The 10,922-nt window shown below is 40.3% G+C and overlaps 2 protein-coding genes across 2 annotated transcripts in view; both read right to left on the bottom strand.

Annotated features, from left to right (window-relative positions):
- Window positions 1-271: 271 nt before the first annotated feature.
- LOC149181123 (uncharacterized) lies at window positions 272-2,452 on the bottom strand. Its single transcript, XM_089416452.1, has 4 exons — window positions 1,913-2,452; window positions 1,353-1,652; window positions 990-1,249; window positions 272-862 (listed from the first exon to the last, which is right to left on the bottom strand). Exons 1-4 carry the CDS (start codon window positions 2,450-2,452, stop codon window positions 628-630), a joined length of 1,335 nt encoding a protein of 444 aa, XP_089272578.1. The 3' UTR covers window positions 272-627.
- A 2-nt stretch (window positions 2,453-2,454) lies between these two features.
- The window catches only part of LOC149181122 (uncharacterized), a 165,501-nt gene continuing 157,033 nt past the window's right edge, over window positions 2,455-10,922 (bottom strand). The window contains exon 2 of the mRNA XM_089416453.1: window positions 2,455-3,688. Within this exon, the coding sequence (XP_089272579.1) occupies window positions 2,524-3,688 (1,165 nt within the window). The 3' untranslated portion in view covers window positions 2,455-2,523. The remainder of the gene's footprint in view (window positions 3,689-10,922) is intronic.

Genomic DNA, 10,922 nt, shown 5'->3' with positions numbered 1-10,922 from the left:
AAGAAAAGTGGATAAGCAAAAGAAAAAATCAATTAGTGGGAAACAGTCATTACGTAGCTGTTAAACAGCAAGGAAACAACCCAGAAATCTATAATTTCCGGTTAATGTTTGCAGCCGAACATATGGTGTACTAGTTATAGAACTTTTTATTTCATATTTATTCACTGCTACATTCACAAACTTGCAAACATTAATTTCCAAAATGCTGAACAAGTATGAATACCCATAGCACAGGTCCTAGTAGTTATGCTTCATTCCAAAGCGGCATTCATCAACTCCAAAAGAGTGCAAGAGAATCAAACTAGCTGGAAAAATTGAACACATCATGTAAAGCATTGTCATTCAACAAAGAAATATCATCGACGTAAAGAAATCAATTGGTGACATCATAAATCTTTTTACACACAACGTTCTGAGATGCTCTAATCAGCAGATCAATAATAACAAAGATAAACTTAAATCTTTAGCATGATTGTTTGCTTTCAAGCTTGGTAAGGAAACCTATTAAAATCAAACTTGGAATTTCCAGGTTCGAGTATGATTAATTCATAGAGATGCACAATAGCATTTAAGGCTATAGAAGAATCCTGAGTAAAAGGCATTTGACTCGGGACATTTTTGAGGTTCTTATTGCAACTCTTTTGTTGTACTGGTTAATTCTCCATAATATTGTGCTGCAAGCTCATTCACGTCATCACTTTCAAAACAGTTTCTACTGATGATCCTACAGAGATTTTGCATTACTGACTGCAGATACTCTTTGCCTTCTGCCGAGCTCCACAGAGCTTGTAACATTTCAGGGGGGAAAACAGGTGCTGGTTGAGCTTGCCAGCGACATTGATCCATGATTACTCCATTTAAACTGTAATTAGACAAAAACTACATAAAAAAATTGCATGTTTCCATAACACGTTGCACTCAGTCAAGCAACAAAAGAGCCACAAATGGGAAAAACAAACTGCACAGAAACTGCTGAAAAATTTTAATACCTATCCAAAATACTAGGCATGCAACCCAATTCAGTTTGCTTGAAGTGCACGTCTACTATATCTTTATCCCTTCGATGAACTCTCTTAACCTGTCCAAAAAACTCGCAAATATCCATAATTGTTCTGCTCACAGTTTCTGGGCTCACATTTGAAATCCTCACAACTGGGGTTCTCGGGGCATCAACTCTACTGATTTGCAGTTGTTTCCCATCTATAGAGATCCAGTGAGCCATTAGAGCCCTTTCTTTAGCCTCTTCTGTCTGAAAAATACAAGATATTTATTATTCCTTAAACACCTGACATTGTGAATCATGATATCTAAACCAAAATCATGAATACTGAACAAGATAGAAGGATTGATACCTCGAATTCAACAAATACAGCTGAATTTGATGAATCCATTATAAATCTTGAGACGGTTCCCCAAAAAGCAAGTGCAGTTTTCAGATGCTTAAAATTGAGCCCTTTAGGCAAGTCTTTAATCTTAACCGTACAGCCAATATTTTTTATTTCACTAAAAGGCACTGACTTATTTTCCTTCACCCTAGGAGGCAAATCTTGGGATAACCTCTGATTATATGGAAAAGCTGCTTCAACTACTACATCGCCACCACAGACAACCACGTCCTTCTTTGTTAGTGCTTTCTGGAAACCCTCCTCTGTCTAGCAAAACAGCTAACCAATTAGGAATCCATCGTTTAAGGAAGATTAAAGTATGACACACTTACACTAACAGAAAGTTTAAGAACACCTTTCCACTGAAAGGAAAAGTAAAATCAAATTGACAAACATGAAAAGGATAAAAGGATGTACGACCTTAATGTGCACTAAACATTCATAACCTTGGTCCTGATAATAGTAGTGATACTAGATAGCTAGGTTTTTTTTAAATGGATCATATGCCTTAACATATAAAAACTTACTTTGAACTTGATGGAAGCATAATTGAACCCGCTGTGTTCACTCGATTGAATAATGTGAGCTTCTGTAATGCTTCCACAATCATTAAAAGCCTTGCGTATATTATCCTCAGTGGCTGAAGATGGTAGGAACATTACTTGCACACAATGTTGAATTTTAGGCTTTTCTGGCAACTCTGGTGTATCCGACCTGATATTTGTTCGAGGTATTATAGGTCGACCTCTGCCATCAGGTTCAGGATAATCAAACGCTGAGAAATCAGAGTCATCTTCATTTTCCTCATCACTGCCATTGCGGGAGACAAACAAATGTGTTGCAGGAACTTCTTTTTTTCTCCGTTCTTGCCCAAGTTGCTTGATCCGCTCCAGTATAGTTGAATCAGTGTTGGTCTCCACTCTAGATGCTGATCTGCCTTGGAAACCATAATGTTGAGATTTTTCACTTCCATTTTCCACTTTAGGAAAGTGTACAGAATGATTAGAATCTGGAGTTTTCCTAGGTCCTTCTATTGTGGATTGATCCCCTTCCAGCTTCCCTGCCATGCTAGCAGCAGATAACTCTCTGAAAATTGGAGAAATAACAGGGGAGTCTACCACATTATGTGTATTCTTTTTTACTTTTTTCCATCTAGTTCTGAAGATAGTGCAAGAGAAAATCCTCTCAAATTTTCTTCTTCCAGATTCTTTATTTGTTTGCATACAGAAGATAACTTCTCAATAGAAGAAGCAGCAGCAGAGGAAGATGCTTGTTTACAGCTATTTTCTTCTACCTTTTCTCCAGTTGCTTCTGTAGATGACATTGGAATTAAATTTTTTGTAGCAGAAATAGCCATAGGTATCTCCTTTAATGATTCCAGTGAAGTCTGTTCATGAATGTCAGGTAGATTTGTCCCTGATAACCCATTACGATGTGAGGAAGGAAAGTATTCTCCACCTTTGTGTGCATTCATTTGTATGTTTTTTCTAACTAATTCTAAGGATGATCTTAAGCGTAAATTTAAAGCTGAAGATTCTGTCACCAGTCCCTCTTTAGAAGACTCAGTTGGATCTTGTTTCTGATTGCTAGCTGCTGAAAAAGATTGTGCCACTGGTCCCTCTTTTGAAGACTCGGATGAAGCTTGGTTCTCACTGTCATGTGCAAACAAATCAGGTATCTTCTTATGACTCATCGTGGCCTCCTGTTTCAAATTAGTGCTCTCTCTGATGATAGCATCATTAGATTTTGTGTTTCTTGCCAGATTTTCGGACTCTACAAATTTCACCGCCTCAAATGCCCCTCCATTATCATCTGTGAGTTGTTTCTGATCTAGAGAACCCTTTGGGTTAACTTTCAGCAAATTTATAGCTGCAGATTCTGTCACCACTCCCTCTCTTGAAGACTCAGATGGATCTTGCTCCTGACTGCTACCTGCAGAAAATGATTGTGCCACTGGAGCCTCCTTTGAAGGCTCAGGTGAAGCCTGATTCTCAATACCATGTACAAAAACGTCAGATAACTTCTCAGTTTCACAACTCACTTGGGTCTCCTGTTTCAAATTAGTGCTGTCTGTGATGATAGCATCATTTGGTTTCATGTTTATTGCCAGATTTTCAGGTTCTACAAATTTTGCTGCCTCAAATGCTCCTCCATTATCATCTATGAGTTGTTTCTGATCTTGAGAACCCTTTAGGTTACCTTCCAGTTTTGTAAGAATCTGCTTCAAAGTTCCCCAAGAACCACCTACTTCCTCTCTAACAAGAGAAAAAGTAGGGAACTTTCCAGGATGCATTAATGTATACCTGAAGAACATAATGAACAAAGTGACTGAACAGCAATAGCAGTGGAGAGTACAGACACGATAACTATACATGAGGATCAGAACCCTGAAGTTTATGGCATTTACATACAGAAAAATAACAACCAGTTAACAACACAGTGAGGAATAAATTATAAGGGAAGGAGTCGCTTAATCTAACAACATCCTTATGGAGGAAGCAGAAGGTAAAAGCACACAAAAAAGAGGAGCAGCAGAACCAAAAACAGGAAGAACTGAGAAGGGTGGTAAGTTCCTCACAGACTCTGGTCAGATTAACCTGGCTGGATGAGATGTATTCACAAGCAAGTACTAACAAATATCCCTTCCAATGAAGATCTTATCATGGAAAATTAGAGGCATCAATGCCTACTTAGAAAAAGAGGGTAGTAAAAAGGGATATCCTCTCAGAGAAGCCAGATGTCTCTTTCCTTCAGCAAACCGAACTTTCAGAAAGAGAGTAGGAAACAATAGCAAGCCTGGTCTGGACAGGATGCTACTGCACTGCAAACAGCTCATTCGGTCAAAACATGGGAAATAGTCATGACTTGGAACCCCACCCAAGGTACAAGGAGAATGGACGTTGTCAATTAAATTTAAGTCCCTTATTTCATCCTTTCAAGAGATCAGCAAAAACAATCCCCATACATATTACAGAAACAAACGTGTTGGCATTCCCCAGCAAGGAATAGAAGCAGGTGGACACATTAATACAGGATCCTGGCAGAGGCTTTTAATACCATTCTGATTATTTGAAGAATAGAAAGGAGGGCAAAGACGTCTGCATGGATGTAATGAGGATTCTACTGACTATTTGAATCCACAAAACACAGTCAAATCAAATACCTAAAGAAAAGAGTTCCAATTGGAGAAATACGAGATGCAGAAAGACCTTAGGAACAACTAGATAGATTCTTGGCTGTAGACTCTTGCTTGGATGAAGTGTCCCATTCTTAGTCTTGAAGAATAGAAAGGAGGACAAAGATGTCTGGGTGGATCTAATGAGGACTTTAGGGATTATTTGAATCGGCAAAATATGTTCAAATCAAACACCTAAAAGGAGTGTTTCACTTGGACCGATAGGAGATGTGTAGGACCTGTTAGCCGTGAGGTGCACTGCTGCTAATTTAACGAAAACGTCCCCTGTTTTAGCTCCAATGGTCCACGTCTCCTCTTGCTCCGCTTTGGCCATAAGCCGGACTTCAAAAATTATACACTCACGCTCATAAATATCAGCGGGTCCGCTCTCGGTTCATCTCCTTTCCGCTGCACTCTCCATTCTCCGAACCCCGCCGTCGATCTTTCCACTGATCTGACGGTCCACACTTCATCTGACTAACGATTTACGCTCACCCGCTCCGGCCAATCACCATCGTTAGATCATTTCCGCCAGATCTAACGGCTATCACGCATATCCCACTTCCCACCAGTCACCCGGGGAGGAAATTTGTTGGCTTTATCAGTGTTTTTGATAGTCGGACAGTTGAACTAAAATAACAAAATGCATGGCCGAAAGGGGGAAAAAACAACAGCACGATCCAGCCGAACCAACAGCAATGATCATGGAACGCGTTGGCACGAGTGAACCACCTGACAACGCGGCGAAATTACCAAAATTTGATCACAGTATTTGTTAGAAACAGAGCTCTCTGAGCTCATGTTTGTCTAGTTGTGGCATCAAGTAGTTAGAAGACAGAGGGGACAGAATAAGACATCTCGAGCCTCAATGAGTTCAAGAGTATTGCAAAAAGCCTATAAATGGCCAAAAGTTCGAAGGAATAGAGGTTCAACTTTTGGAGGCTGTGGATACTCTGTTCCTCCCAGCGTCTCATCTTCATTCCAGTAATACAAGCTTCTTTTGTTGTTACATGTTCAATCGCCATCTTCTCCTTTGTTCTAAGCTTGCACTTGAATAGGTTATTCATGTTTTCTTCTATGTCTAATGCCAGATAATTGTCATCTTATCTCTACGTTGATAAATTAATAAATTAGATTTGAAAGCTTCATTTACTTTCTGTAGCTAGCCATTCATGTGTTTATGTATGTATATATTGGTACAGTCAGGATTCTCCACCTATTCATTGAATCTATAAACTATTGAGCATTAGTGGTCGAAAGCCTTGTCAAGTTGAGGGTGTTCATGCATGTCTTGAGTGAAAACAGAGTTGAAACAGTCATCTAACTTGATCCAAACCCCAATCCATTCCAATAGTTCAGAGAATGATATTGAAGATTTATATGTTACCAGGCATCTCCGAGCTACAACCTAGGAGAGTTTCCTGGAGTGCTAACATAATTGGCGCCATTGCCGAGGAGAGGAGACTGAAGCTCAGCTTCCCTGGGGGACGACACAGATCCAGCTTTGATGATAGACAAAGCCTGGACACTATTTGGGTTGTAGTCATCTATCTGGCGACTCTACTGGAGGACGAACCTCTTGGCGACTCCACTCCATAGTTCTGGCTCAATTTGTGAGGCATACTCGGAGAACATCTTGAATCATTCTATAGCTATGCTGATAACCTGGACATTAGTGAAGATGATGTATGGATGAACATCTTGAATCATTCTATAGCTATGCTAATAACCTGGACATTAGTGAAGATGATGTATGCTGATTACAGCTGAGGAACATCTTGAATCATTCTATAGCTATGCTGATAACCTGGACATTAGTGAAGATGATGTATGGATGAGAGTCTTTGTCCAAAGTCTAGATGGAGAGGCTAGAAAATGGTTCAGAGAACTGACTATGGCAGATATTGAGGCTTTAGATGATGCATTCCTAAAGCATTGGGGGGATAAGAAGGATCTACTCTACTACCACACCGAGTTTGGGAACTTAAAGAGGGAAAATGGTGAGTTGTTGTCCGATTTTAATAAGAGGTTTAACGCATGTACAGCAAGATACCAGCTGAAGTAAAACCCACCACTACCTCTGCTAAACTCACCTATGCCAATGCCTTTGATTCTGACTTTTGTCTACTGTTGAGGGAGAGATGATGTGCTACCTTGGCTAATATGCAGGATGCAACCTTGGAAGTAGAATCAAACATCATGGCCGCAGAGAAGCTCAAGGGGAATATTGATAGAAGGAGACAAAGGGGCGAATCTTCATCATCTTTAGATCCCAAGATAGATAAAATGACCAAGATGATAGAGTCATTAGCCTCTGAAATCTCCAAATTAAAGGTTGAGCAGCACCCTGGGAAAGGAAGAGTTCCTAATACCTTTGCTCCTAGAAATCCAAATCCATATAGAAGAACTAATGAGCAGTTGCAGATTTTGCAAAGAAACAAAGAGGCCAATGAAGACCAAAGGGTGAAGACCCCTTTCCAGAATGTAGTCATGGAAGAAGAGCAGTTTGAAGAAGATGATGAGATCCATTGTCTAGAAGACAAAGGCAGTGCCTCCTTTTTTACCTTAGCTGCCTATGAAAAGTCATTATTCAATGATCAGATAAGCCAAGAGTGGGATGGTGGAGATTTTCTGCAAACTGATGATCAACACAGATATGATCTGAGGTCGAAGATGAATAATGCCAAGGAAAACTCCTGTTCGGAGAGCTGATGTCCCTGCAATACAACAAGCTAATAAGCAGAAACGACCGGCAGTTGATCCCATCATCCTCAAAGCTCTAGCTCACGAGGTAAGAGGCCTTGACAAGTCTCCTCCTTTCAGTTTTGAATCAGAAATTCAGAAGCTAAGCATACCTATACCTCTAATTGAACTAGTGAAGAATGAGTCCTTCAAGAGATCTATCGTCGAGGCCCTTGAGCCTAAAGCCATCCAAGCCTCCATTGACTATGTAAATCTGCAAGACGACAAACCAGTTGTTGTTTTTAGCCCAATGATTGAAAATTGTGATGACAGCTCCCCATCATTCTATGTCTCTTTGACTATTCATGACAAAATACTTCACAACTGCCTTCTGGACACAAGAGCCAGCCATAATCTAATGCCCAAGGCTGTCATGGATGAGTTGGGTCTTGACATTACCAAGTCTTATCATGACCTGTTTTCTTTTGACTCTAGAAAAGTGAAATGTTTGGGGTTAATCAAAGACCTAGCCATCACCTTGTCTCAGCTGCCCATGAAGAGCATGATGATGGATATTGTGGTAGTAGATGTACCCCCCAAGCTTGGCATGTTGCTTTCCAGAGGTTAGATCAAGAGATTAGGTGGAACATTACAAGATGATCTGTACTATGCTACTGTCCCAGTTTTTGGAGGTGAGAGTAGGAGATTATACAAAGAAGCTCAGTTGGCTTATATCATCAATGATGAAAGGAATCCCACTAATCATCCCATCTATGCTGTCGACACTGATTTTGGAGCCTGTATTCTTCAGATTGAAGAATCCCAGTTGACCTCCATGCAACTTAAGAAACCGGTTTGCCATATCACAGAGGAAGAAGGCCCACAAATTTGGGACATGTTCTTTGATGGAGCTTGCTCTAAGGAAGCTGCAGGGGCAGGTGTAGTCCTTGTGTCCCCCACACAAGAATGCATTCATTTATCTTTCAAGTTAACTTTTCAGGTCACAAATAACATAGCAGAGTACGAAGCCTTGATATTGGGCTTAAACGCTGCTAAAGAAATGGGCATCAAAGGTCTGAAGGTGTTTGGAGATGCAGACCTTATCATTTAGCAGGTGAACAAAACTTTCCAAGCAAAGCATCCAAGGCTGAAAGCATACAGAGATGAGGTATGGAAGCTCAAGGGTTCTTTTAATAGTTTCAACATTTCTTACATCCCTAGAATGAAGAACTAGCTTGTTGATTCCCTTGTTGTGTCTGCTAGCACATTTATTCCTCCTTTGCCTCCTAAATTGACTTATGAAGTTCAAGTGAAATATAGACCATCTCTGCCTAAAAATGTCAAATAATGGAAAGTTTTGAAGATGATGATGAAATTCATAGGTTTTTACAAGTTATTGATGAATTTTCTGAAATGCACATTGACCAAGAAAACGAAACCATTGAAGAATGCAACCAGTCCAAGCTAAATGACGAGATTGGTCAGGATAGCATTGTTCAGCTGCCTAGTAACCATATACCCAAAGGATTGGTGCCCCTAGAGAAGTTGTTTGATCATAATGATGTATCTTATAAGCCTGCCAAAAAAGAAAATGAGTCTGTAGTTCATAGACATAATGTAGGGAGTCCAGCCCATCCAAAGTACATAAATCTGTCCACTCACTTGTCTTCTACCCAAAGTTCCGAGTATTGCACCCTGATGAAACAATTTGCTGATATTTTTGCTTGGGAGTACAGTGACCTTAAGACCTATGACACCAACATCATTCAGCATAAGATTCCACCGGAGAATAACACCATCCCTTTTAAGCAGAAATTAAGACCTATCAACGCTCTCTTATTGCCTTTGATTGAAAAGGAAATCAAGAAGCTATTGGATGCCAAGATCATAGTTCCCCTAAGGTATTCAAGGTGGATAGCTAACCTTGTGATAGTAAGAAAGAAGAATGGAGAAATCAGGCTTTGTGTTGACTTCAAGAATTTGAACAAATGTTCTAAAAAGGACAACTACCCCCTACCTAAGATGGAACACTTGCTGCAAAAAGTTTCAGGGGCTAGAGTCATGTCTTTCTTAGATGGATTTTCAGGTTACAATCAGGTTGTTGTACATCCAGAAGATCAGGAAAAGACCGCCTTCACTACTCCTTGGGGCACTTTCATGTACTCCAAGATGCCTTTTGGACTGATGAATGTTGGGGCTACTTTTCAAAGGACCATGGACATAGCCTTTGTGGGAGAGAAGGACAAGTTTGTCCTTATTTACCTTGATGACATAACAGTCTTTTCCAGCAGTCACAAGGACCATTTGCAGCATTTGAAGAAGGTGTTTCTAAAATGCAGATGGTTTGGAATTTCTGTGAACCCAAAGAAGTCACAGTTTTCTCTAGAAGAAGGCAAACTTCTGGGACATATTGTTTCTGCTGAAGGTGTGAAGATCGATCTAGCAAGAGTTCAAGCAATTCAGACATTGTCCATCCCAAGGTCAAAAAGGGACATTCAATCTTTCCTGGGTAAGATTAACTTTGTCAGGAGGTTTATTCCAAACTTTGCAGAGCTAGTGAAGCACATCACTTCCATGTTGAAGAAAGGATCAGAAATAAAATGGACAAATGGTGCAAGAAGCTCTTTTGAAGCCATCAAACAAGCTATCATGGAAGTTCCCACTCTAATCAGTCCAGATTATACCAGGGAGTTTTATATCTTCTCTTTTGTTTCTTATGATACACTTGCAACAGTTCTATTGCAGAAAAATGATGAAGGTGTGGAGCACCATGTGGCCTTTTTCAGCAAAACTCTGAGGGAGGTTGAACTAAGGTATGACCTTATTGAAAAACAAGATTATGCTCTCATAAAATCTTTAAAGGCATTCAGAATTTATATTCTGCATTCCAAAGGGGTTGTGTATGTACCTTCAGCCTCAGTAAAAGATGTCCTAACTCACTCAGATATATTAATGGAAAGAGAGCTAAATGGATTGCAAAATTCGTAGAGTTCAACATAGAGGTGAAGCCCACCAAGCTTGTCAAAGGCCAGGGCTTGGCTAAGCTTATGGCTGAGGAAAATTGCAGTTTGTTAGACATCAATTGCATAGGTTCAAATTCAGGTGGTGAGCGGACAGAGGAAGCAGCAAAAGAGCAAGAGCAGAATCAGTCTTTGGCTGAAAATCTAGCCACCTGTGAATGGTATTCCAATGTAGTTCATTTATTGCAGAAGTTGGAAGTCCCTCCAAGGCATAGCTCAAGTCAAGCCCGGGCCATTAAGCTCAGATCAGCCAAATTCTGCATTAATAAAAACCTGCTTTATTGGAAAGACCCATCAAGGATCCTCTTGAGATGTCTAGACAAAGGACAATCTGTGGAAGTCATGCACCAGTTCCATTCTAGCATCTGTGGAGGGCATCATTATTGGAAAACCACAGCCCACAAGATCCTGAGAGCTGGGTATTATTGGCCTACTCTGTTCTCTGATGTGTTTTCTTTTGTGAAGTCTTGTGACAAATGTCAGAGGTTTGCAGGAAGACAATAGCTAAAATCTCTACCCTTGAAGCCAGTACACGCCAATGGTCCCTTCCAGCAGTGGGGCTTGGACTTCATAGGTGAGATCAATCCACATTCCAATGGCCATCACAAATGGATCTTGGTAGCCACTGATTATTTCACCAAATGGATTGAGGCTATACCC

This window comes from Pinus tabuliformis, chromosome 3_2, assembly GCF_031772625.1.
Source record: "Pinus tabuliformis cultivar Carrire ecotype Pingquan chromosome 3_2, CPIR1, whole genome shotgun sequence".
Classification (NCBI taxonomy): domain Eukaryota; kingdom Viridiplantae; phylum Streptophyta; class Pinopsida; order Pinales; family Pinaceae; genus Pinus; species Pinus tabuliformis.
The sequence above is the reverse complement of the archived record's forward strand: the minus strand, read 5'-3'. Positions and strand labels throughout refer to the sequence as shown.

Bases quoted from the DNA above. Each gene is read 5' to 3' on its own strand.
- LOC149181123 (XM_089416452.1), bottom strand. From the start codon at position 2,452: ATGGCAGGGAAGCTGGAAGGGGATCAATCCACAATAGAAGGACCTAGG. The intron at 1,653-1,912 runs GTAAGTTTTTAT...CTGTTTTGCTAG, and splicing joins ATGCTTCCATCAAGTTCAAA to ACAGAGGAGGGTTTCCAGAA. The intron at 863-989 runs GTATTAAAATTT...GTCTAATTACAG, and splicing joins ATGCCTAGTATTTTGGATAG to TTTAAATGGAGTAATCATGG.